Source organism: Lepidochelys kempii, chromosome 2 (assembly GCF_965140265.1).
Source record: "Lepidochelys kempii isolate rLepKem1 chromosome 2, rLepKem1.hap2, whole genome shotgun sequence".
NCBI classification, from domain to species: domain Eukaryota; kingdom Metazoa; phylum Chordata; order Testudines; family Cheloniidae; genus Lepidochelys; species Lepidochelys kempii.
Genome location: NC_133257.1, coordinates 137827572 through 137855180, shown reverse-complemented (window position 1 = coordinate 137855180; position 27609 = coordinate 137827572). Strand labels below are relative to the sequence as shown.

General features: G+C 43.4%; 1 protein-coding gene across 9 annotated transcripts in view; it reads left to right on the top strand.

The window, feature by feature from the left end:
- Positions 1-21473, top strand: part of OTULINL (OTU deubiquitinase with linear linkage specificity like) — a 35614-nt gene extending 14141 nt beyond the window's left edge. For 2 of the 9 annotated variants that reach the window (XM_073332306.1, XM_073332305.1), the window contains 8 exons: positions 1751-2006; positions 3925-4080; positions 4191-4222; positions 4320-4411; positions 7597-7746; positions 14196-14324; positions 17923-18195; positions 19188-21471. In XM_073332306.1, the coding sequence (XP_073188407.1) occupies positions 1927-2006; positions 3925-4080; positions 4191-4222; positions 4320-4411; positions 7597-7746; positions 14196-14324; positions 17923-18195; positions 19188-19367 (1092 nt within the window). In that variant the 5' untranslated portion in view covers positions 1751-1926 and the 3' untranslated portion in view covers positions 19368-21471. Of the gene's footprint in view, positions 1-1750; positions 2007-3920; positions 4081-4190; positions 4223-4319; positions 4412-7596; positions 7747-14195; positions 14325-17922; positions 18196-19187 lie in introns of all 9 variants that reach the window. The other 7 variants (XM_073332308.1, XM_073332309.1, XM_073332314.1 and 4 more) reach the window with 6 other exon arrangements.
- Positions 21474-27609: the final 6136 nt, after the last annotated feature.

Sequence of the window (27609 nt, the reverse complement as noted above, 5' to 3'; positions counted from 1 at the left end):
AACCTGTAGGGTGGTTGGGTGTGAGTTGGAGAAGTATGGAACAGGTTTTTTTGGTTGGGGGATTGTTAGGGAGTTGGGGAGCCTCTCCCATTCAGTCAGGCACATCTACCCCTGTCCTCATGTGTCCCTGCATCTCCACTCAGCCACCCCTCCTTCCCATCTCCATGTGGCACTGCACCCCCACTCCTATTCATCCCCCGCCCCAGTCTGTCCATCCACTAGCCCTTCTGAGCCCCAGTCTATGTGACCCACCCAGCAGCCATGTGTGCCCCACTTTGTCCTCCACCATATCATATGTCTCCTCACCTGGCCCCACAGACAGGGCACTGTGAGAAACGCAGCCACTCCTCCTCTCTATCAGCTGCTGATTGATTGATATGGCCAGTGAGCTGTCTGCCCTTTGTTCTGTGCCACAGCAGTCCCTGGTGGGTGAAAGGCGTAACTGCAGTGCTTCGCCAGCAGAATGTATTTTCTGCTGAGAAAAGAAAATCGATGGGGGACATGAATTCTGCATGTGCACAGTGGTGCAGAATTTAACTTCTCTTATTGAAGGCACACAGCCTTGTGCCTCCCAACCTCCCATAGGAAAGCATCAATATCTTACTTAGCCCATGTCTGCAATTCAAAATTCTGTCAACCTAACTTCAGCATAGAGTCAGTGCAGTTATTAAATCACTTGTGCGTGTGCACACTTGGCTCTTTGTGTGAGCATTGCGCCTCCTCACCGGGAGTGCTTGTATCACTTGTATTGTTAGTGTGGGGCATTGTGGGACAGCTCCTGAAAGCCAATAATAGTCGACATAAGCATAACTACATCAGCATTGACTCTGTGCCCCTAGGGGAGGTGGTGTTACTAAATTGGCATAGAGAGGCACTTAAGGTAGTGGGAGCCAAATTTAAGTGAAGACATTTCCACAGCTAGGTTGATGCAAGACAGCTTACATCGACTTAACCTTGTAGTGTAGACCAGGCCGAAAGAACATCCGAGTTACTTATTGCTATGTTATTACACACATATCAAGAGAGGAGTTTCCCTGGATTTCAAAAGAGGCTCTACTGCTTTTTTGCTGAATCTCTTAATACAGTGTCAGGCTATTGAGAAATTCTGTTTTATGTCTAAATTAAAGGACTTTTTCAACACTAGCAAAGTTCATGTGAGCCTCCCTGTAAAATATGGAACTGGAACAGAAACCTTAGGTGTCAGGAATTTGCTCAAATGTATTTCTACTATTCTACAAAACACGTTACTTTGGGAAAAATACCGGTTCAGTCCTTTTAATAGTCCCATTCTGCGCAATCAAAATCAAATGAGGGTACTGTATATATATGGCCACCATAAATAATGCAAAAAAAGACCTGACAAGTTGTTTTTTTCGTTTGCATCTTCACTTGTTTTTGTTTCAATATGTTTGATTAATTTGCTGTGGATATTTTAAGCTGGATCAGCATTGGGTTTGCTTCGTATCATGGTGGGAAAACTTAGATAACTGAATGTGCCAGGTAATGAACAAGAGTTGTAAACTGTTACAAGGGGCTAGTATAGTTAACAGAAGCTTATATTGTAAACTTGCTGATTTTTTTTAAAATCATGCCTTCACGACAGAAATAGAGGAAGGATAAAATAAATCACTGTAACTCTGTTAATCTCCCAGGACTTTTCCCCTCAAACAATGTGTAAACCTCATACAATTAGTCATAATTTAGCTGCTTTGAAATTGTTTATTAAAAGTATCCCTGTTTGTTTCCGTAGATAATCAGTGCATATGCTATGAATAGAGATGCCATAGAATATTCCACAACTATCAAAATCTCTGGACCTTACCAAAAGAACTAATGTTTTGTTATAGCTGTAGTCAGTGATAAGCTGCAGCTCCTGGAAGGCAATGTGTTTTGAAATGTCATACTGAATTTTGGATCTATTTTACTATGTATGGAGTGAATATTATAAAATTGTTCTTTATCCCTTCAAAAGCAGCACTTCCAGGAGTAACCTCCTTTCATGTCAGGTGAGCAGGTATTTACTATAACACTGTGAATAAAAGGTAATAGGCTATTTGTCTGTCTTTATGTATTAAGCATATGCACAAGGCCAAAGTGTGTTGCTGCGTGTACCCTGTATGTGCTAAATCATTGAAGTGAAATGAAAGAGTTCATTGGCAAATTTCCTTGATCTAGTACTGTTAAGTTAATACAAATCAAGGTTGCTCACCTAATTGAGTGGTGGCTTCTATTGGTCCCCTCTCTCACTCCCCATGCTATCTGAGTTTGGGGTGCTAGCATACTCAGCCCAAGCGGGATTAGCAGAAGAAGGAGTACTTTAAATCATTCAACAAACCCTTCAAAACTCATTAGCTTCTTTTTCTTCACAACTATTGGAAGAAAACATTGCAGTGTGTGATTCTAGACATGATCCTTGTTTCCACACAGCCTAAAAGTTATATCCTGTCACAAAGCTTTTGAATGACAGCATAACACTAATATTCTTTGTGTGCAATAGCTCACCTAAGAACTTGTGCACGATTGTGCATGTAATTACCAGGACTACATGGGCATGCATCTGAATGATTCACGCACTCACGGTAGCTGTAAGTGAATGGGCAAATTGAATTTGAACTCCATACATATTTTGGAAAAATCGGTCCCTAAAGATTAAGTAAACTCACAATTAAAGGCAGAGGGACTGAACCTCAGCTGATGTAAATTAGCATAGATCCATTGAAGTTAAGGAAGCTACACTGATTTACATTGTTTGAGGATCTGGCCCACAATTCATATTGCACGGGCAAGGCACTGACCACAGGTGGTGCCTATAGAAAGAAAGCAATCAGCTCAGAGACTCAACAGCTCAGGGGCCATCCTCATGATTAAGAGAAGCCTTTTTTAAAGTCAGATGATGCTTAAAATATTGTACTAAATGAAAATGCAAGAAAGTTATGTCCTGTTGCTTTTTTATTTGGTTGGTTAATGTTCATTATTACAGATCTGTTGATCCTTTGGTGCAAATGTGTTAATACTTGAAGCAGTTATTGGTAGAGCAATAGTTAATCATAAATTATAGGAATGTATTAAACCTAAACTAGTGGCAAATTCACCAGTCAAGGAAGGTAGAGTAAAGCTCTCTGCAGCCACTCAGTTCATGTCCATTTCTTCAGGGTGGGTTTTATTAACAAAAGATTAAAAAAACCTCAAAATAATACAGAGTGTTAGAGCTATCTTGCTTTCTCCCAGCTGGGAAATAAGGGTGAATGCCTTTCCTGGCTGGCTAATCCCTAGACCTCCTGCTAGATCTTCAAGGCGGAACTTTCTTCAGGGTCGTAAATTAACCTTCATCTTCCCCATATTGACCCAGGATTATTCCTTTAAGTGGTTTCCAGTCACATGATGCTAAATTGATCATTCTCCATCTTGTGCTCCATCTGGAGAATACAACTCCCTTAGTCTTAAAGGGCCAGGCCTCAGAACAAGACATTGCAATGAGTGCACGTGCCCAAGAACCAGCAATCAGTTTTCAAAACATCTTGGTTTCCCTATTGCTGATCTCCAGTGTTGTCAACTCTCACAATTTGATTGTGAGTCTCGCAATATTTGTTTTTTTTTCTTAAAACACCATCTCCCGGATTCAAGTGATTAGATGAGAATCTGAGCTTTCATTAAAAAAGTAAGTTTCTAGCCCTCATTGTTGCAGAGAAAAGTTTGAAAGCATGACTCAGATGCACCCAAAAGGTTCAGAAAGCAGAGGATAACTAAATGAGCCCCCAAATTTATCATTTCTAAAAATCTCATAGGTTTTAAGCCAATCTCATGGTTTTTGAGGACTGACTCATTTTGAATGCGTGGCAACATAAAGTCAGTAGTACTAGGGGTGTATACAGATATTGTGAAACAGTGAGATATTGATCACTTTTTAATTTTTGTTTCAGGAAGGAATGAAATGCAATCCTGGATGACCACTATCAACCAATTCTTACATATTGTGTGGCAAAAAATAGAGAGACAACTAATATTAGTCATGTCTTTTCTCCTTGCTGCTCTCTGGTATTGTAGAAGGCTCTATGCATACTTAGCACAGCTGTTGAAATGGTATGTTTTTACTACAATGCCTTTCGTTTTCAATTGTATCTTTGTTCTTTCATTAAATATTTACTTGCTGCAAATTCTTTTTGACAGCTGTTTTATCATTTGGATTTCAGGTGGAGCAGATATCTGCAGAGAAAATTTAAAAGTAAACATTTTTGTTACCAATCTGCATTATAACTTTCCTTCTTTTTAAATGCAAAAAAGTAGATGTTTAACTAATCTGTGAATTAAATTTGGTTTAGAGAACCTCAGTGTACTGGCAGAAGTTGATCTGCTTGGTTATTGTGCAAGAGAATGGAAAGGAGAAACCAAGCAGGCCAAGCAGATGAAGGCGGTAAGAGTTTCTAAAGTTAAATCTAGATATAAAAAGTTTGAAAAAAAATACTGAGCTTGAAAAAAAGAATAAATTCCATCCAGTGTTGATGTAAGCATGTGTTATGAGCTGTGTGAGATCAAATGAATTTCAAAAAGGGAAGGCGGCAAGCTCTCCTTAGATACACAGTTCTATATCTAGACAGGAGGTATAATTTCCAGCTAGGGTAGATGTGTACACACTAGCTTTGATTGAGTGAGCACGTGTACATCTACCTGAGCTGGACGTTACACCTCCAGCTGCAGTGCAGATGTACCCTTACAGGCAAGAATTACTCAGAAATGGACCAGATCCTCAGCACTGATGCATCCTCTTTGCACTGCTCTATCAGCACAAACAAGCCAACGAGCTAGCCTAACTGGGCAGCTGGAGATTCCCTTGTCATGGAGGAATTCATGGCTGCCATAGAGCTAGAAGAGCGGGCCACCCTTTGGTGTATGGCTGTGTTGGAAGGCATACTCAGAGCAGAACTGCACTGTGGTTCTCAGGCCAGCTGGTTGAAGTTAAAGTAGCCCTGAGCAGATTTAATTTGTCCTGGGCACCAAACTAATTCTCCAAAAGCTCTGGGGGAACACAAAGGTGGCATATAACTACTGTTGTTTTCCCCAACTTTGGGTCCTGATCTTGAGCGCAGGTTGGCCAGACGAGACTTGTCTTTAGCCCTCGAAGCAATGGATCTGATTCACTAGCACGCACCCCTTTGTAGGAGGAATAGTAGTTACAGAACTGCTAATTTCTAACTGCAAAGAAACTAAACTAAGTTAATACAAAAGGTGAATTGATGGTTTCGATGAAACAAAAACAAAACGCAACCAAGTATATACTCAAACACCTAAGCTCACCACAACTGTCCTAGCAGCACATGATGGGGCAAAGTAATCTCCGCAATACTGTAGCGGGACTCAAGCAATGTGGGCAGCAAGTGCCGACATGCTGAATTACCCCCAAAACCAAACTGAGCCTGATGCTACAAATCCAAAAAGAAAGAGGCACCAGTTCTCTTTTGTCCTTTCTCCCGACTGAACCACGGATCAAGGAAGAGAGGCAATGATATTTTACTGTTGGTCCACAGTGACTCCTTCTATACTTGGTTTTATTTTATTGTAAAAAGTGAAAATGAGAGTTTTTGTAGCCTAGAATAACATGTACACAAGCTACCTGCTATAAATTTCAGATAATCATCTTATTACATAGCCAAATTTCTGGATTACACCCCAGGTACATTGGCATAATGCTATTACAATTTGTTTTAGTAATCCATATATTAAAACCTCTTTGAAAACGTACTAGTCTGAAGAACTGGAATCAGTTTAATGACAAGTGATTATTTTTAGTGGTATCTTGTAGGAAGAAAAAAGGATATTAAACACAAAACGCCAAGATAATGTGACTTTTAGTATAGTTAAAACCAAACACCACAGCATTGTGACTTCTCACCCAATCCTTAACTCACTCTGCAAAGGTTTGGGTGTGGAGTTTACTTACTGTCATGAATTGTTTTGTGCCTTAACTCTGACTTTTCTCAGGAAATGTGTGGGTTTGAGCTAGGCACTTCCTATAATTTCAGCAAGACTATGTTTAATATTTAATGAAGTGATACTGAGGGAAAACTTGTGCGGCTTGATCTTTTGCACAAGTGTATCTGGGAATGTGACTATTAATAGCATTATTTTTGGAAATGTAGCAATGACCCTCTCATCCCACTGTTTGGAAAATAGGTGTTGGTGGGGGCAACAGCCTAGCAACTAACAACCTGGCAATGCTGGCATGCTCCCAGTTCTCAGGACTGCTGCTGATTCAGTTTGGAGGGGGAGGGAGTCTTTGTTTTAAATGCATAGCTGTGCTTTCTAGAATGCTGTAGCATAAAATAGGCATTTGGGGTTTAAAACGTTTATTCTTGATATCGGCCCATTATTTTTCTGGCAGCCAAAGAATGAGGCCAGAAATTTCAGTGGTCTCATCCTGGCCTGTAGTTTGCTGGCATAGTCAGTTACAGGTTTACATAATACAGTGAAGATGCCAAACAACATGTTTTATGGGCACAAAAGCTTTTAGAAATTAGAAGCCATATTTGGCCATCACAGTGGGTCATGGGGATTTAGCCTAGTAATTGCCACGGATGTGAAGAGTTGTGATTATATCCCAGTTCCCTGTCTTTTTAAAATAGACTAGACGCAATGTGTTGGATTAGTTTGCTCCGCTGCAAACTGCTTGTCAGTAGTTATGCTATTGTTGCATGCACCAATTCTTAATAAAATCTTCAGAAGATGAATAGTGAATGAATAAATAGTATCAGTAATGGCTGAAGAGACACAAGAAAGCATTTCCCAGAGATCACAGAGGGCGAAATAAATATTCGGGTTATCATTCAGCATTAAAGCATTTTGTGCCAACTATCTTCAGATTGAGAATCAATTTAGTAATCCAGTGGCATAATTTTTGCAATGGAAGGGCTCCATCTGCTGTACATTGCTAGATACACAATTTTAGAAGAGAAAACAATGTGGTATGAACCTAACATCTGGATCCAAATTTTCTTTTTGAAATATTGGCATTGTCATATGAAGTTCTGCACACAAAAGTTGTGATCTTTTTCTCAGTCACCTTGATAACAAATTCCTAGCACCTCTGAGTGCCTAGGAAGCAGATGTTCATCAAAGATTAGGACTGTTAGTATTAGACTGACAGCACCAGTGACTCCATAAAAATTCCCCACATCAAACCTTTTTGGCCATAGCAGTTTGCTATCTTCTGTTCACAACACATAAACTGCTAAACATCAATTTCAAGTTCAAGAGAGAGAATAAAAAATTATTTAAATATGCATTGAATTATACACACAAACAGATGATCATAAAGATCATTATGGAAATTGGAGAAGTACAATGTCCAGACCATGTATAAACATGTTGAAACTGGTAGAAAGTGTATACATCTATAGTGAAATCAAATGTCTTCTGCTTTCCCTTGTACTAGTGTTCATCAGCAGTAACTCCACTGAGGTCAGTAGTATTACTCCACTGAAAACAGAATTTGTATAGACCCTTAAGAACATGTTGAAATTAGCCTCAAAGCTAACTTGTCTCACTGTTTCATTCTAGGATTTAAGATACACGTTGTTCACTGTTGTTTTGGCCTTTTTTTAGGCTTATAAAGAACTATTTTGGAGATACCATATTAAATATATACGACAAGTCAGAAGAGATAACTACTGTGCATTAAGAGCTGTGCTGTTTCAGGTATTCAGCCAGGGCATTTATTTTCCATCATGGATGAAGGAGAGAGACATTTTAAAGGTATGTTTCAGTTGCTGAAGCAAATAAAATTTACATGTCCTTATATTATAAAAGGCGGATTTGATCCAGCAACAACTTCTCTAAAACTGCTGTACTCCATTGCAAGCGTGAGTAGAGCGTACAGGGGGGAGCAAGACAGATTAAGCACTATGCAAAAGTGGAAGCAAGTAGCAAGTCCATTGTGTTCCCTTATTGTTAAGCGTACAAGAATAAATGAAGGGGGATGGGTGGGTATACTATAGTATAATGTCTGAGGGGGCATGGGTATAAGGGCTATTTCTATCATGCTAATAAAGCATAATAATAATCTATGTGGTCCCATTTTAAGACTTATGCCTGCCACTGGACAGGGATTATTATTTACTATTTGTATTGGGGGTGCTATGACATCCCGGTCTGGGATGAGGGTCCCATTGTGTTCTTTATTGGCTGGTTATCTATTGAAAAGGCTATAAAAGCTCTTATGAAGCTGAGAGTCAACAGAGCTTTACCATTAGTTACAGTGGTGGATGACTGGGGGTTTCTTTTTGAGTGCTTTTCTTTTTTTGTAGTGCACTTCAGGTTGTATATGCGCTCCATGAGCCTGGGACCAGAGGCTTCTTCCTAGCAGTGTCTGTTCAGTCCATTCATGTGCTCTGCACCGAGGGGAAGAAGGGGCTGCCAGACCACGGCCCTCTCAGTTCCTTCTCACTGCTTGGGGTCTGGGATGGAGCCTCAGGTCACTGCATCCTTTCAGCCTTTACCTGTAAATAGTTTAGCTTACTATATTTTGTGCCCTCATTGAACACCCCTTGTGTAGGGCAGTGATCCTCCCTTCTTCACCTCCTCATTCCTTCTCTCCCCCCCGCTCCACAGCTTCACTCTGGGGTAGGGTGAATATGACAAAGGCTCCCGGCTTCAAGAGCTTTGTGGACTGCCAGGGGGACTTCCAGGTAAACTACAGTAATGACTCTTTTTGTACCACCTGTAGGAAGCCCTTATCCCTACCAAGTGCAGTACTTGTAGGTCATTTCTACGCAGGATGAGGCAGTCAAGGGAGATCCGTCTCATGACGTTTCTCATGGATAGGTCCATGAGGGCAGCTACAGATTCTGCCCCCTGTATGTCGGCCTGAGGAAGGTAGGAGTGTGGCTTTAGCTGGTTCCAGGCCTCTCCTCCCAATCCCCCATTGGCTCCAAAAGACTTGGGTGAGAAGACCTGGGATTAAAACAGAGGAAAGGAGACACAAATGCTCTCATAAAAATGAGGGGAAGTTGCTTTTCCAACTCCTCTAAAAAGAGACAGAAGTCCTCTTCCCTCTCCGAGGTGGGGGAAGCCTCGTGCTCTCGCTTAGCAGCATTTGGCACTGTGAAAGATCAGCCTAGGGCATCGACTAAGGGCAAGACCCTGTTTGGGACCTGAACTTTGGCACCTCCAGCGCCCACATCCAGACTGGCATTCTCGGCTCCCTTGACGATGGCACCAACCGCCCTCGTGGTGGAGAAGGAGGTGGGCCTCTCAGCTTCAGCTCACTGTTTGGCACTGGATGACTTTCTGATCCGCTAGGAACCAGAGTCACTATTGCTGTCCAGAGACCTGCACCCAGTTATACCAACATGCCAGTTGATACCAGCCTGTATCCCATCACTGAGCTAGGGTCAAGCCAGGCTTTCGCCAGTACTGTTGACTAATAGAGACAGGGCATCGCCACCTCCTGGTACTGAGAGATCCCTATTGGACTCAGACTCAAAATCTTTTGACTCTGGAGGTACCAGGAACAGGAGGCCTGTTCCCATACTACTCCCCAAGGTGACTTTTGTGAGGGTTAAGCCCAGATAGGGCATCGGGCATCCCTGAGTGTCACAGTACTCCCGTCCCAGGGAATATTCACCCTATTTGTATTGGTACCCATCATCTTGGGGATGCTATGATGGGGTATGAGGCTCTACAGTGGCAATAGTGGGGCCCGGAAGATCCACAGACCCACTGCGTTTTGTACCCACACTGAGGGACTTGGGAGCTCAGGGAGATAAATCTCTCCTGTGAGAGGAAGAATCTCCACAGGCTCCCTGGAACAGTGACACCCTCAGAAGATGAGGACCAGCCTGGGCAGGAGGAGAGTGCATCGGTGAGCTTATCCGTATTATTTCCAGAGGAAGCAGTAATACCAGCTTCTCCACAGTGCCTGGTTGACCCTAAGGTCTTCCAGGGCTTGCTTAAGAGGGTGTTGAGGCCCTGCACATCTCCCTGGAAGAGGTCCTGGGGACTCTGCATAGACTGCTGGACATTCTGCACAGCTTGGGACCAAGCAGGGTGGAGCTGACAATTAACAAGGCCATCCTTGAGCAAACTAAGACACTTTGGCAGATGCCGGCCACCATTCCTGTGGTGTCCAGGCGGGCACAGGAGGGAGATTTCATGCCCACAAAGGGGTCAGAATACCTTTTTTTCCCACCTGACCCCCAGCTTGCTGATGGTGACAGTAGCAACGGAGTGCAGTAGGCAACAGCTGCCAGATCCATGCCTCACGAAAGGCGGCTAAGAGAATTTTGGGAGGGAAGAGTACTCTTCGCCTTCTCTACAGTTTTGGATTTTGAACTGCCAGGTGCTGATGGCCAAGTATGACTTTAACATCTAAAATAGGCTCATCAAATTCATCAAGATGATACCTCAGGACAATAGGGAGCAGTTTCAGGCCCTAATCAGTGAGGGAAAGCTAGTGTCCAGATCCACCCTCCTGACAGCCCTAAATGTGGCAGACACTGTGGCACGGTCCATGTCTATGGCAGTGGCAATGAGACATTAGTTGTAGCTGTCTTCATCAGGGATCCAAAAGGACATGCAATTAATGATGGAGGACCTTCCATTTGAGTGTAACAAACTGTTTAGCATGAGGATGGATGAATCCCACCATTCGCTAAAGGACTCCTGAGCCATGCTCAGTTTGGTTGGCAATTACACACCTGTGATGAAGCGCAAGTCCATCAAGCCACAGTTCAGGCAGAGGCCCACCCAAGCCAGTGTTGTGTCACCCGTGGCAGCACCACAAGTGCCAGAGGAAGCAGAGGAGGAGTGCCCAGGAGCAATCATCCTTCATATCCATCAGACTCACAAATGAGCATTTTGTTGGGACTCTTGAGAACCAGGCACCAGCCAGACCAGTGGATTTAGGCTCCTCCCCCATTTCTTCAACTTTTGAAGTGTGGCTGCCCCAGTACCTCCCCATCTGGAGAGAGACACGACAGACAAGTGGGTACTAGAGGTCATCTTGGGATATACCGTCCAGCTTTTGTCCCTCCCCAACCCCAAACCCCCTTCTCCATTCTCTTTCATGGACAACTTTCACAAGCGGGTTCTTCAGCAGGAGGTGGAGGCCGTCCTGCAATGAGGGGTGATAAAATCAATGCCCCTGGCAGCAAAGGGAAAGAGTTTCTATTTGAGGTATTTCCTCGTCCCCAAAAAGATGGGGTCATAGGGGAATGGAGACCTACTTTGGGCCTCAGGGAGCTGAACAAGTTTATCTGCAGCCTGAAGTTCAGGGTGATCACCCTGGTTTCAGTTTTTCCCTCACTAGATCTTGGCGATTGGTTCATGGCTTTTGATCTCTATTTCCACATAAATGTCCACCCGCGCCACAGGAGACTCCTGAGATTTGCCGCTGGGCAGCAGCACTACCAGTACTCAGGACTTCCTTTCAGACTTTCAGTGGCGCTGAGGGTATTCACCACAGCACGGCCGGTGGTAGCAGCGCATTATCCCCAGTAGGGGCCATTAGTGTACCCCCACTTGGACGATTAGCCCCTCAAGAGGCGACCTTGCCAGGAGGCGCAGGTGTTTGGTCACACTGCTGGGCCTGGTCAAAAAGACTGGGTCTCAGGGTGAACTTGGACAAGTTCACTGTGGAATTGACACAGGCTATAGAGGTTATTGGGGTACGGCCGGACCCAGTGTCATATTTGCCAGACAATCACTTTGTGCCTGCAGGCGTGGCTATGGATGGTGTCCACACAGTCTCAACTTGCTAGTCTCTGTTCCCTGAAGGGTTGTAGACTGCTTTGGCCAGTGTGAAGACAGGAGAAAGGTGTGTGCCTGGATGTCCTGTTCTGTTACCTGCGATTGGCTAGGACTATGACCACAGACACCTCTCTGTCAGGCGGAGGAAGTCACATGGAGGGGCAGATGGACCAAGGGATGTGGTCCCCTCAGGAGTGAATTTTCCACATCACTGTGCTGGAGGGTGAGGGTGGTTTGGCTGACCTGCAAGCATTTCCCCCCTTGCATTTGGGGCCAGTTGGTCCAGGTGCTGTTGGAAACATAACAGTGCTCTGTTACATCAACAAGCAAGGAGGTGCACGGTCCTCACATCTCTGCATGGAGACCATCCATGTCTGGAATGGGTGCATACCTCTGAACATTGCCCTGAGCAGTCCATCTGCCAGAGTTTCAGAACATCCTGGCTGACTCCTTTAGCAGACACTTGTGCGGTGAGAATGAGTGGGAGTTTCGTGGCCTGACTCTGCAGGTGGTGTTTCCAGAATGGGCTCACCTAATCACAGACTTAAATGTGTCAGATCAGAACAAGAAGTGCAGGGAGTTCCCCTCCACAGAGGGGTTGCAGCTCAGGCTCTCTGGGTGACATTTTCCTCGTGTGATGCTTGGAGGCTCTGAGGTTTGTATTTCACCCGATCCCTCTGTGACCATAGGTACTTAAGAAAGATCACGCAGAACAAGGTGCGAGCCATTCTTATGGCATTGGGGAGGCCTTGTCAGTTCTTGTATCCTATACTCTGTTGCACTTGTTTGCTTGGGGTCCTCTCCACTTCCCGTGGTGTGAGACCTCTTGACGCAGGATGAGGGGAGGACTCGCCAACCCATCCATGCTGCACCTGAGGGTGTGGTATTTGGATGGATGTTGACCCTAAAGAGTGTTTGTTTGGCTGACATGCAGACCTTACAGAGTAGCTGTAGGAAAACTCTACCAGGAGGTGCTACACTATAAAATGGAAGAGATTTGTGATGTAGTATGATCAACCGGGAATTTCCCCCTTGCATTCAGGGGTGCCTTACATGTTGGACTACCTGTTACCTTCTAAATCCTCAGGGCTGTCCCTCAGCTCTCTGAGGGTCCACTTGGCAGCCATCCGTGCATTCCATCCGACAGTGGTTAGCTACACTGTTCTCTCTCACCCGTTTACATCCCAGTTCCTGCAGGTTTTAGTTAGGGACTTCCCTCCAGCGATGAAGCCTGTGGCAGCCTGGGACTTAAACTTAGTCTTATTCAGTCTGAGGCGGTTGCCGTTTGAGCCGTTGGCATCGTGCTCCCTACATCTCGTTTCTGTGAAGGTACAGTTTCTGGTCACTGTCATGTCAGTCAGGAAGGGGCACTAGGGGTGCTCATGGCAGATCCCCCATGCAGTATAACACAAGGACAAGGTGTCCATGAGACTGCATGTGAGGTTTGACTTTCACATCAACCAAAGCATCCAGTCACCTGTGTTCTCCCCCAAGCCGCACGCCACAAGGGAAGAGGCAAAGTGTCACTCCTGGGATGCGCATAGAGCTCTTGCTTTTACTGTAGAGGTCAAAGCAATTCTAGAAGTCACCTAGACTCTTTGTCTCATTTGCAGAGAGGATGATGGGAGAGGCCCTTTCCACCGGAGGCTGCCAAAATGGATCTCAAGCTGCACGGTACTCTGCTACAAGCTGAATGAGATCCCTCTTGGGAGTGGTGTAAGAACACATTAGATGAGAGTCCAGGCAGCTTGGATAGCCTCACTCAAGGATCATTGACATCTACAGAGCAGCAGCCTGGGGCTTGGTACACACCTCTGTGAGGCACCATGCTCTGGTCCAAGCATCTGACTTGGATGCCTCCTGGGCTAGGTCAGTCCTGCATTCTGTAGTGGTGCAAGGCTGCAGGCATCCACCTCCTTGGGAGGGACTCTGGTTGTAAATCATCTGAGGTGCACCACACAAAATGAAGAGTACTCAAAGAAGGAAAGATTACTCACCTTGTAGTAACTGGAGTTCTTTGAAATGCTCTTATGTGTCATGCACCACTTACCCTCTATTCCCACTGCCTCGAATCCCATTGTGGAACCTTGTGGTGGAGAAGGACCTGAGAAGGGGGTGGTCCAGCAGCCCATTTTATACCCTTGGTGAGGGGCATAAGGAGCACGTGGGCACATACGCGGACCGAGCAGACACCGCTAGGAAGAATTCTCTGGTTCTGGGCGGATGGAGTTCATGAGCACCTGAAGTGCACTACCGATCAATACATTTCATAGAATCTCCAGTTATCACAAGGTAAGTAACCTCCCCTTTTTTTAAAGCTGTAGGCTCAGGGTTTTAATCTTATTCAGAATGTGGTTTATCATTTAAAACATATCTTTTCTATACCTAAATTATTTACAATAGTATATTCTGCTTGTTGTTACAGTAGTGATCTCTCCCCTATTATATTTTTGCAGCTCCCTGAAAAGCTTCTGTATTCACAAGGCTGCAACTGGATTCAGCAATATAGTTTTGGACCAGAAAGATACACAGGCGCCAACGTATTTGGAAAATTACGTAAATGTATTGAAACATTAAAGACACAGGTGACTATTTAGGAAATGGAAAAAAAATGTTAGAAGGGGGGAATGAGACTGAAAAGGGAAATCATTTACTGTCACAGAAGTATCGGCTTTCCGCTCAAAACATTGCTCCTGTGCAATCTGTCAGATGTTACTGGTATTTACTGGATTTACGTATGGGCATAAGTATGTCCCTGTAACTATTGGTCATCACTATTTTGGTCTTTACATGTTCATTTTTAATTCTACTGTATATCTTTTTGTCTTGGTTTACCAGCAAATGATCTTATATCTTTTGAGACCCTGTTGTCACTTGTTACAGGGATGACTACACCTCTGCCCCCATTCAGGTCTCTCAGAGAGCATCCACATCAGGCCTTTTTGGTCTCTTTGCCTTTCTCTGTCTTGGGGCAGCAGCTTGTGATTTTGGGTCCTTATTACACTACTTCATGTATGCCAAGCACTTATCATAGAAGTGTTGGGCTGGAAGGGACCTCAGTAGGTCATCTAGTCCAGTGCCCTGCACTCAAGGCAGGATTACCTAATAACTAGACCATTCCTGACAGGTGTTTGTCTAACCTGTTCTTAAAAACCTCCAATGATGGAGATTTCACAATCTCCCTAGGCAATTTGTTCCAGGGCTTAACAACCCTGACAGGAATTTTTTCTTAATGTCCAACCTAAATTTCCCTTGCTGCCATTTAAGCCCATTGGTTCTTGTCCTATCCACCGAGGTTAAGGAGAATAATTTTTTCACCCTCCTAATAACCTTTTATGTACTTGAAAACTGGTATCCTGTCTCCCTTCAGCCTTCTCTTCTCCAGACTAAACAAACCCAATTTTTCCTCATAGGCCATGTTTTCTAGACCTTTAATCGTTTTTGTTGTTCTCCTCTGTACTGTCTCCAATTTGTCCACATCTTTCCTGAAATGTGGTGCCCAGAATAGGACACAATACTCCAGCTGAGGCCTTATCAGCAGGGAGTGGAGTAGAAGAATTACTTCTTGTGTCTTGCTTACAGTGCTCCAGCCATTTCCACATTTTCTGTTATTGTCTTTCCCTCCTCATTTAGTAATGGGATTATCCTGTCCTTGGTTTTCATCTTGCTTCTAATGTATTTGTAGAATGTTTTCTTGTTACCCTTTGTCTTTAGCTAGTTTAATCTCATTTTGTGCTTGGCCTTTCTAACTTTGTCCCTACATACTTGTGTTGTTTGTTTATATTTGTCCTTTGTAATTTGACCTAGTTTCTACTTTTTATAGGACTCTTTTTTTGAGTTACAGATCATTGAAGGTTTCCTGGCTAAGCCAGGGTGGTCTCTTCCTATACTTCCTATCTTTCCTACGCAGTGGGATATTTTGCTCTTGTGCCCTTAAAAAGGTATCTTTGAAAAACTGCCAGCTCTTTTGAACTGTTTTTCTCAGGCCTGGTCTACACTGGGGGGGAGGAGAGGGATCAATCTAAGGTACGCAACTTCAGTTACGCTATTCTCATAGCTGAAGTCAACGTATCTTAGATCAACTTAGAATCACTTACTTCACATCCTCGCGGCACGGGATCGTCTGCCACCGCTCCCCCGTAAACTCTGCTTCTGCCTCTTGCCATGGTGGAGTTCCGGAGTTGACGGCAGAGCGATCGGGGATCGATTTATCATGTCTACACGAGACACGATAAATTGATCCCTGATATGTTGATCACTACTCGCTGATCTGGCGGGTAGTGTAGACATGGCCTAAGAGACTTGCTTCCCATGGGATCTTAGCTACCAATTAATTGCCTCAGTTTGCTAAAATCTGCCTTCTTGAAATTCATTATCTTTATTGTGCTGTTTTCTAGAATCATAGAATATCAGGGTTGGAAGGGACCCCTGAAGGTCATCTAGTCCAACACCCTGCTCGAAGCAGGACCAATTCCCAGTTAAATCATCCCAGCCAGGGCTTTGTCAAGCCTGACCTTAAAAACCTCTAAGGAAGGAGATTCTACCACCTCCCTAGGTAACGCATTCCAGTGTTTCACCACCCTCTTAGTGAAAAAGTTTTTCCTAATATCCAATCTAAACCTCCCCCACTGCAACTTGAGACCATTACTCCTTGTTCTGTCATCTGCTACCATTGAGAACAGTCTAGAGCCATCCTCTTTGGAACCCCCTTTCAGGTAGTTGAAAGCAGCTATCAAATCCCCCCTCATTCTTCTCTTCTGCAGGCTAAACAATCCCAGCTCCCTCAGCCTCTCCTCATAAGTCATGTGTTCTAGACCCCTAATCATTTTTGTTGCCCTTCGCTGGACTCTCTCCAATTTATCCACATCCTTCTTGTAGTGTGGGGCCCAAAACTGGACACAGTACTCCAGATGAGGCCTCACCAATGTCAAATAGAGGGGAACGATCACGTCCCTCGATCTTCTCGCTATGCCCCTACTTATATATCCCAAAATGCCATTGGCCTTCTTGGCAACAAGGGCACACTGCTGACTCATATCCAGCTTCTCGTCCACTGTCACCCCTAGGTCCTTTTCCGCAGAACTGCTGCCTAGCCATTCGGTCCCTAGTCTGGGGACTAGGTCGGTCCCTAGTTTTCCCTCCGAACATTCCTTAGAATCATGAACTCTATCATTTCATGATCACTTTCACCGAAGCTGCCTTCCACCTTCAGATTTTCAGCTGGTTCCTTCATATTTGTCCAAATCAAATCTAAAACAGCCTCTCCCATAGTAGCATTATCCATCTTCTGAAATAAAAAAATGGTCTCCAATGCATTCAAAGAACTTGTGGGTAATCTATTCTCTGTTTTGTTATTTCCCCAACCTATAGTTGGCCTATAGTAGACCCCCATCATGACATCAAGCTTGTTTTTTACCCCTTTTATCCTTACCCAGAGACTTTCCACAAGTCTGTCTCTTATCTCCATCTCAACCTCAGTCCAAGTGTGTACATCTTTGATACAGAAGGCAACACCTCCTCCCTTTTTTCCCTGCAGTTCCAGCTGGGTCTCAGACACTTGTGTTTCTTCCCTTTTGGGAATCTGTGATCAATGATACAGTGACCAACAGACCTTTAAAAACAAAGTATACAACTAGAATAAAGCATTAGAGGTGGCGGGGAGGAGTTTAAAACAACAAACAGCCTGTCTTACCCAACTTGCTACAATTCCATAATGGCAATTGAGGCACATCTATTTTCAGGCATGCCCACTGGTCCCTGTGAATGTTTTTTTCAGTCTGGTTTCCAAAGAGAGTGTCCTTTTAAATGCTGACAGAGTTCTTTATTAATCAGTTTTGGTCTTTTGACCTTCCTGATCAAATCAGTTTCATAGACTCAGTGAGGGATTGAGCCTCAGAACTAATAGTTCTGGTACTGTCCCTTAATTTTTTGTAACTAACAACCTCGGGTGCTTCAAAATGGTGACATATACATAAAAGGCTTTGAGTTCCATTGCCATTCTCTAAAAGCCATTCAGTTCTTCCACTTATTTTTACTTTAGTTATGATAATGGTTATTGAGTCCCAGTGATTATTCTTTTTTTAATCCTTATAAAAATAGTTACCATTAAAAAAAATAGCACACAAAACATTTATTAGTCATGAGTTAAGCGGCTGATTTGAATTTCTTGTGTATGCTTTGTAGTGGACTGAAATAAGTGGTGTTAAAGACCATGACGAAAGAGGAAACATGTGCAATATCCTTTTCTCTGATGAAAGCAAGGAATATAAGCTGTATGAGGCTATAAAATTCATCATGCTTTACCAAGTTGTGGAAGCCTATGAACAGATGAAGAATGAGCAGAAACATGTCCCCATCCTTTTTAGCCTCCTTTTTGCTCGTGATACGTCATCTGACCCGTTGAGTTTCATGATGAATCATCTGAATTCCATAGGGGACACGGGTAGTCTGGAGCAGGTAATGGTGTGAATAAAAAATGAGTTCTAGCAGTCTGTGTTTTCTGAAGGATTAGGGATTGGGAATACTTTTGAGTTCTTATTCATTGACTTGATGTTCCTAGTATACTTCAATACTAGGACTGGGTGAAAAATGCATTGTTTTTAGCACACCTAAATTGTTTGCAAATTCAGGTAGGATTTAGCGAATAGTTTCAACCAGAAAGAAACTGGAAGACAAAGTTTGGAAATACAAATCATTTTGTTTCGATCTTTTTAAAATGAACCGTTTTGACATTTTCTGAACAAAATATCATTTCTAATCAAAATTTTCTAAACGGTTTGACCCGAAATAATTTTTCTTTTTCTTTTCAGTGAGAAAAAACAAAAAACCTTAGTTTTGTTTTGAAACTGATGTTTTTTTTCAGTTCAGCCACTGAGTCAAAAAATCAGCTATTTGCTCAGCTCTATTTAATACATCATCCATGATAGAATTATTTTATTTGGAAGGGTAAAAAGCAAATTTTTCCAAGAGGAAAAAGCAGTTAAAAAGTGTGTGTGTGTGTGGGGGGGATTTTAAAGTGTCTCCAAAATAAGTGTCTCCAAATCATTATACAAATTATTAAAAGCAGTGATATCACTGATATGTAAAATAACATGGTGTTTAGATGACAGTATCCTGCATGTTTGACCTATTTCACCTTTTGCACCTGTTTTTCGTGTGGGGTTTTTTTTTTTGTTTTTTTTTTAATAGAAGCTTTCCAGATAGGCCACTTTAGAAAGTATATTTGCCCTTTTGACACAGATCTCCTTTGGCTGCTTATCATCTTTGGTTGGTTGTGGGAAATTCCTGCTGTTGTAATTCCTAGTCCACTCTTCTTATTACACAAGTAAACAAGTTAAATGACTTACACTAAACATCAGAGCATGATTAAAGTGTGGGATGTCCCCCCCCCAGTTTCCTTCTTATAAATCTATAAACAAATGTTTACATCTTTTTTTTTCCCCCCTTAGGTTGAAATGTTTCTTCTTGGATATTTACTTGAAGTAAAGATAAGAGTTTACAGATTGTATAAATTTAACACTGAAGAGTTTCAAGTAAACTATCCAGAGGAGTATCACAGAGACTGGCAGGAAGTCTCTCTTCTGACTGAGGATGACCATCACTATCACATCCCCATTATTAGAATATAAGACTGATTTCTAACCATGAAGTACAAGAAGTGACCATCTCCAGTAAATTATCACCTTTAAGCCAAGTCCTTTGCCGGCAACAGTAGGATTTCAAGTAACATAAAATTATGACTACAGGACACACAGGTTTATTATGTTAACATCTTGCTTGCTTGTACTGACCCATATCACCTGTGATCTGCCTCAGAAAAACAAAAAATACATAATTATACAATCAGGACAAACTGACACATTAGGGTCCTCAAATTAAAAAAAATAGGGTAAATCGCCTGCGAGAAAACATTTTCACTAGATAGTTGATAGTCACTTGTTGAGCTAAGTCCAAAAGATGTGTTGTGTATAAACTTACAATGCCAAATGATACCTATTGTTTGTTTAAGAAAGGTGCTTCAGCCACTGACTTGGGAGAGAAACAAAGGCAATAATAAAAAGAAATAACTTGCAGTATAGCTTTACTCAATATATACTCTTCCCCCTGCCCTCCCCCTATCCCTTCTTTTTGGAAGGGTCAAATTTAATGTTACCTATCACAAGTATGTAAAGGATTTTCTTTGCAATTGGTTTGAGAAGGCTTTGCACTTCAGTGCATTTACAAATACTGGCTTTTCACAAAAATGTTAACTCTCTGTACATTATATACATTTAGCAGGACTCACATTTCCTAAGCTTTTTTTGTATATACGATTTAATACCTTTGAGTTACTTTCCTTAATCTTGACATCAAGGTTACTTCTAGTTTTTGAGGCTCTTAAGAAGAGTCCAGTATAACAAGCAAATTGTCTTAGTGTGTTGAAATAGCAGCAAAATTAGGAAGCTTAACTTTAATGAAAATTAAAGTGATAACAGTTTAGCAATATGTTTGTTTGTGGCACATGAATATTATCACAAGTAAGGCTGCAAGTTTGTCATGGAGGTCACAGATTCCATGACTTTGCGGGACCTCCATGACTTTTGCAGCTTTACCAGCCACTGCTGGGGCAGTCTTGGGCCACCGCACCCCCTACGCCAGCAGCAGCAGGAGTTTGGATGTGGGAAGGGGCTCAGGGCTGGGGGTTGGGGCACGGGAGCTGGTGAGGGCTCTGGGTGGCGCTTTCCTCAGGGGGACTCCCCAGAAGCAGCGACATCCCTCAGCTCCTAGGCGGAGGCGTGGCCAGGCAGCTCTGTGCACTGCCTCTGCCTGCAGACACCACCCCTGCAGCTCCCATTGGCCGCAGTTCCTGGCCAATGGGAGCTGCGGAGCCAGCACTCGGGGAGGAGGCAGCATGCAGAGCTGCCTGGCCATGCCTCTGCCTAGGAGCTGGGGGAATGTCGCCACTTCCAAGGAGGCGCGGAGCCAGGTAGGGAGCCTGCCAGCCCTGCCAATCCAGTATCTGCAGGGGTCCCGTGCTGCACGCTGCTGCCTCTCACCCCAGCACTAATGGTGGCCCCCGGGATGCCCCCTGCAGCACCGCCGGGCCACCCCCACCCCCCCAATATTTAGTCCGGGGCATATAGTACAAGTCATGGACAGGTCACGGGCTGTGAATTTTTATTTACTGTCCGTGACCTGTCTATGACTTTTACTAAAAATACCCATGCCTAAAACATAGCCTTAATCATAAGCTTAAAATTATTTGAGTCACTTCTCTAATAAGATTATATATAAAGAGAAGAGTTTTTAATAAGAAACAAACAATTTTCCTTTAAATAATATTGAAATCATCTCCAAAGATGCATGTAGTGTTTCTCTTGCTCTCACAGGAGATAATTTACCAGAATGAAGTGGTGAATTAGGTCCTCAGGAGTTAAACCAATTATATATGCTTCGAGTACATAGAGACTGAGCTATTCCTTTCTGTAATGAAAAGCAACTTTTTCCTCTCATATTTCTTTGCATATATGTATATATATTTATAAAGCAAACATGGTTTTGGTGAGTACTGTAATTGTTTTGTTCCCTGAAAATTTTATTGGATTGTGGATGGTTTGTTCAATAATTTGTAGTCTTTAATTAAAACTGTTGGATACATAATTTTTTTCCTCTTACCAAAACCACATTTCTGATTATATTTTATTTATTAAAAAAACCTTTTTTCCTGAATTCAACATGTTGCTCTTTGTTTTGGTTCTGTTCTATGTGGAAGTTTAAAAATTGTTTATAGTAGCATACTGCTGTTATTTACAGAATACCAACAATGTACTCATTGCTCTACTGATGTAAACAGACATGGCTCATACCCCAGTAAGATTATAATATAGTTTCCATGCAGACAGATATGTGTGCACAAAGTGCAATTCTGCAGAAGTATTTGCTATACTTTTATGAGTACTTAAAAAGTTTATTATCTGTCTGTAGTATCTAGCCACGGTAATTATCATGACTAGCAATATACAAGTACTATAACTGAAAAAATGAATTATGTAAAAAATACATTCCTTTTGTTTTATTTATTTTGAATACAAGTTTTTCCAAGAATGTTGTTAAAAAAAATCCTCTTAGGCTAAAGTGCTTGGGAGCCCCTGTTGAATAGTTTAGAAAACAATGTGGGATAAAAATAAAATGAGTTAAAATATAGCTATAATGCTGGCAATTCCTTAGTACTATAGAACCTGTGGAATAGTCTTCAATATTTTTATTAAAACAGAGATTAATGGCTAATATGCAAATATCCAGTTACCCACTGACTTAAAGCAAGCTGGCTGTATCATTAAGAGCTGGCTTGAGCAGGAGTGCAGATCCTGGGAAGGATAATAAGCAGGAAGAAAGTCTTTCAGATAGTTGGATCCAAGTCTGTAAGAAGTCTGTGATGCAAAAGTAGCGGGGTGTTCTCCATTGCCCTGCCAACCTGTGGAATTGGGGGCTGCCTTTCACTCTTTTGGATAGTTGGTGCGGCACCTGGAATACTTCACTAATTCCTCCATCTTTCTGATGAAATTCAGAAATTCCAGCATTTTTGCCGGAGGAGCTGGCAGCTTCCAGGAGCAGAATTCATTTGACTTGTGCAACTAAACTTCACTACATGTGTTCATCGTGTCACTTCCTTGAATCCTAGTTTAACAGGGCAGTGGCCCTGGGGTGCACGCACATGTCCTAGTCCACATCTTGCAGTCTTTCAAAACTTAGAGCTGTAGGTGTAGGTCATATACCTGCTACTAGTCATGTGCTCTATATGGGAAATTGGATATAAGGCTTTCTGCCTCTTAGGGCAGCCGCTACGCATGTCCAGGTGAGCCCAAACTACCTGTTGTTCACACTGAAACCCCTGAACCGCCTTCTCGAGGCAAGTAGATCTCAAGATGGCTAGCTATAGAAGAAGATTGAGAGGTGACTTGATTATGGCCTATAAATACCTTCATGGAGAGAAGATAATGAGTACCAAAGTGCTCTTTATTCTAGCTAAGAAAAGGCACAACAAGAACCAGCGGCTACCAGCTGAAGCCAGAGAAATTCAAATGAGAAGTAAGGCATACATTTTAACAGTGAGGGTGATTAATCACTGGAACAAATTAAAGATGAAAGAGGTGAATTCTCTGTTTCCTGATGGTCTCACATCACACCTGGTTGTCTTTCTGGAAGGTGTGTTTTAGTGAAACACAGGCTATTGGGCTTAATATGGGGGTAAGTGTGTGAAATTTCATGGCCTGTGAAATAGAGGCCTGATTAAGAGATCTAAGGGCCTCACAATCTATGAATCTATGAAAAACTTGGGGGTGAGTAACAGACTCTGATGTTTTACTGGGAAGCCCCCTTGCTCCCCAGAATCAATAGTGAGCAGGGAGGTGATCGGGGGAGCAGCTCAGATATCGAACCGGACTGTCCATGGGCAGACATCAGCCCTGCAAGGGAGAGGTGGGTGTGGCAGTGACTTCACAAGGGCCTTTGGCAGGAACTCAGCCTATTGGGAAAAGGTGGTGAGGAGGCTGTGACTTCACAGAGCTCCCTTGACATCAGCCAGGCAGGATAGGGGCGCAGGGCAGTGGGAACTTCGGAGACCCCTGTAGTCCTGTTGCAGCAAGCCTCCTCGCGGTCTCCCCTTCAGGACTAAGAGAGGATTTGTGGTCACGCACCTGAGTGCTAAGGAGGAGCTTCTTTGGGAGTTTTCTTCTTTCCGTGTTGATTTTGGAGAAAGCAGAAATCTCCTGTGTAGAAGGTAAGATTCTCTGTGAGGGCTGGAACCTGTTCAGTCTGATCCAGACGTTGCCAGCCGAGCTCTAGGCTTGGAAAATACAGGTTAAGTTGGCAGAAAAATGTCCCGCCGAGGACTCCGCCCCCTTAGTAACTGGCTCAAAATGTAATTGTAAATAAGGAATCATTATCGAGCGGGTGTCTTTCTAGTAGGGTCCTGCAGGGATCAGTTCTTGGAGCTACGGTATCAGTTCTTGGAGCTAACCCTGGGCCCCTCCCTTTGTGCCTGAGGACCCTCCCCTCCCCTTCTGCCTTCCCATCCCCCACAGGACCCCAAAGCATCCTCACCATGGCCCCCCGAGCGCCGGGCGGAGGGGCGAGGCCCCAGCGAGCCGCAGCCTCAGCTCCCACAGCCCCTGGGCAGCGCAGCCACCGCGCCCCCCAGCCTCAGAGCTCCAGGCGGCTGGGCAGCACGGTCGCCACGCCCCCAGCTCCAAGTGGCCAGGCAGCGCAGTCGCTGCTCTCACAGCCTCAGGGCTCTAGGCAGCCCTCAGTCCCGGTGCTCGGGCAGCCAGCGCCAGGCAGGCAGCATGGCCCAGCACCAGCCGCCCTGGGCGGCTCTGAATTCCTGCAGGAGCCAAGAGGCACGCTGGTCTGGGGGCAGGGCCACAGTAGGCTGTTTTTGGGGAGGCAAAGCCTCCCCTTGCCTAAAATACCCACTGCCCATGACCTACGCTATTTAACATTTTGATCAGTGACTTGGAAGCAAATATACAATCATCACTGATAAAATCTGCAGATGACGGAAAGATTGGGGAAGTGGTAAATAACGAAGAGGACATGTCACTCATACAGAGCCATCTGGATTGCTTAGTTACCTGAGCACAAGCAAATAACATGCATTTTAGTATGTCCAAATGTAAAGTTATACCTCTAGCAACAAAAAATATAGGTGATTATTATTCAAGGTGAATAATCAGCTCACCATGAGCTCCCAGTGGGACACTGTGGCCAAAAGGGCAAATATGATCTTTGGACCCATACATAGCAGAATCTCAGGTGGAAGTAGAGAGGTTCTATATCTCTGTACTGGGTACTGGTGTGACCACTACTGGAATATTGTGTCCAGTTCTGGTGTCCACAATTTAGGACAGATGCTGACAAATTGCAGAGGGTTCAGAGAAGAGCCACAAGAATGATTAAAGGGTTGGAAAACATGCCTTATAATGACAGACTCCAGGATCTCAATCTATTTATCTTAACAAAGCGAAGGTTAAGGGATTAACATAAGGGAACAAATATTTGCTAATGGGCTCTTCACTTGAGCGGACAAAGGGTATAACAAGATCCAATGGCTGCAAGTTGAAGCTAGATGAATTCAGACTGGAAATAAGGCGAACATTTTTTACAGTCAGGGTTTGGAGCAATTTACCCAGGGTCGTGATGGATCCTCCACAACTGGTATTTTTTAAAATCACGATTGGGTGTTTTTCTAAAAAATCTGCTCTAATTCCTGTACAAATTATTTTTGAGGGAAGTTTTATGGCCCATATTTACACAGAAGGTGAGAACTGAGAGTACAAGGAGATCTACCACACGTGTGCAGGTCAACTGATGCTGTTTGTTAGAATTTCCAGACTCAGGTGCATGGCGTGCATATGTGCCCATGTGTGGACTACAGATAAGGATCGCACATCTTGAAAGACTTCCAATTACAGATAGATAAACTCCATTTCAAAGTTGTTTCAGGTGAAATGTAGAAGGGATAAAAATGAAATATAGGTCTGTCTAGTAATTTTATTATGCAAGTATTTTTATGTATCTTGAGTACTTAAATTGGTGTCCATTGAAAAAGTATTATGACTAGATGATCAGAGTGGTTCCTTCTGGCCTTGGGATTTATAAATCTGTGACGCACGGGGGGCATTCGGAATTTGTCCTTTTTGTTTCCCTTTTCCTCCTCCTCTCTTATTCTCTTTTTTCTTGTTCCATTTCCCTCTGCTGCTTTTCTCCCTGAGGAGGGTGGGGCTGTTCTCCAGCTGTCATTGCAGGAGGCCCTCACAAAGATGTGGGGCTGGAATAGTGCGCTGATGGAGATCTTCACCAGAGTGATCTCTCCTCTCCTCTTCTCTCATGACTAGTGCTGTGTTTTGGCCACCTGTTGAGAATGCTCAGCCTCCAGTCACTGAGAGTCTCCATGCTGATTGGGTGAGCTGAGTTAAAAGGGAGTTAAAGTCATTGTTGGCTGAGTGCAGTGAGGCCTAATGCTCAATTCAATGGCGTTTCTTTGTCTGTCTGTAATGCGATAATTTTTGAAGACTAAGTCTGATTGATTCCAAAATTTCAGGGAATTTCTAGGCAGGCATCAGTGGGAAGAATCTTCTTGATTTTGGTGACAACTGGAAAACAACCACACCGCAAAAGCCTGGTTTCCACACTGTGCCCTTTAAATTGGTGCTGTAAGCAGAAGGGCATTGTGACTTTGGAGTCAACTCAGCCAGTCAGTGCTAACTCTCTGCAGGTGATTTGCATAGTTCAACCCCATTGGTTAAAAGGAGTCAGCAAATGAACCTGCAGGTTTCAATGGGAGAGATGACCAAGTCAGGCAGCAGGCTTAGGGTTTATGCTCAGGGTTATTGGAGTGAGTGAGTGATGGGTGGCTGAGTTACCCCTGATGTCACAATGTTATTGCTAAGGCTCCTCTGCCTGCAGCGCCACATGGGCAGTGACTGACTGTCAGGGGAAAGCTTTCGTTGTTCTGAAACTTGTAAAACAAGAAGAGCAGAAGAGGAATGGCTTAGATGATTTGTTTATAAAATGTAGGTGTTGTGGCAGTATCCTCTGCAATTGCTACTGGTTCAGGGACAGACACAGCATTCCTGCCCCTCCCCACACCTGTTAGCTGGGCCTGCATAAACAAACAAGTGTCCGACCCTCTAGTTAGTCTTTTTAAGACTGAGCAAATAATATACAACACATGATCGATATGATGACTTTTGCTGCCTTCTCTCCTTTAATGGAATATGAGCAGTTTATGATTCTCGTGAATGAAGTAGTTCTTCTAAAATCAAGGTGAATAAAAATCAATGGTTGTTTCAAACCCAAAACCCCCAAAGGGGGATTTTTAAAATATTTAAATAGGATTTTTTAAGTGTAAATTAAAAGCAGGTTTATTTTTTGAAAAACAAACCTATTGGGGATTAAATGTGAAAGTATGACAACCTATATTAAGGCCTAAAGTTGCTTTAAACTAATTTAAATTAAATAAAAACGTTAAGAAGTCCATGTTTGCTGCCAAGTTTCAAAGGCAGTCAAACCACTGAACGGTTGGAAGTCATTGGCTAAGGACCTGAAACTGAAATTTGATGAAATGCTAAACCAGATTTTGGCAGCAATAGCCTCTTCTGCAGGTGCAGAAAGACTATTTTCTTCATTCAGTTGATGCAGCTAGTTCAGTTCAATGACTAGTTCATTCAAATTTAAAAAACTGACTGGGAGTAGAATAAAAAGAATAAACACTAGCTAGGAGAGGAAGTGAGCTACTCGACATTATGACCGTGAATAATCAGTTCAATTCACTAACTAGAGATACTTGCTTACATCAGTTAGTTTTCAATTAAAAGTATGTTTCAAACAACCTTTTTGTTTTTATGTATCCTACGCATCCAGAAAGTCAACATGTTTTAATGGTCACCTATTCATGAGAATCAATCTTTCATTAGGAAAATAACGAAAAAGTACAAATGCAAAACATTCTGAATGAAATCAATCCGTCCTGATCTCTACTGTCTGGAATTCTGGGCCTACAGGCCAGACTGAGACCCTCATTGGCTAGGGACTCTAGTCCTGTTAGCACCCATGCCTCTAACTCCAAAGAACAACTGAAGGCAGTGGAGGACAGAGGGGCACTGACCGTTCTTCTTCGAGTGATTGCTCATGTGTATTCCACAATAGGTGTGCATGCTTGCCACGTGCACCAGTGTCAGAAGTTTGTTCCTCAGCAGTACCCATAGGGGAACGCCCTTAGCAGCCCCAGGAGTGGTGCCGCCATGGCGTGGTATAAGGGGAGCTGCGCACTCCCCCCACCCTCAGTTCCTTCTTACTGCCAGTAAAGGTGCCTCCGAACTGCTTTGCTCC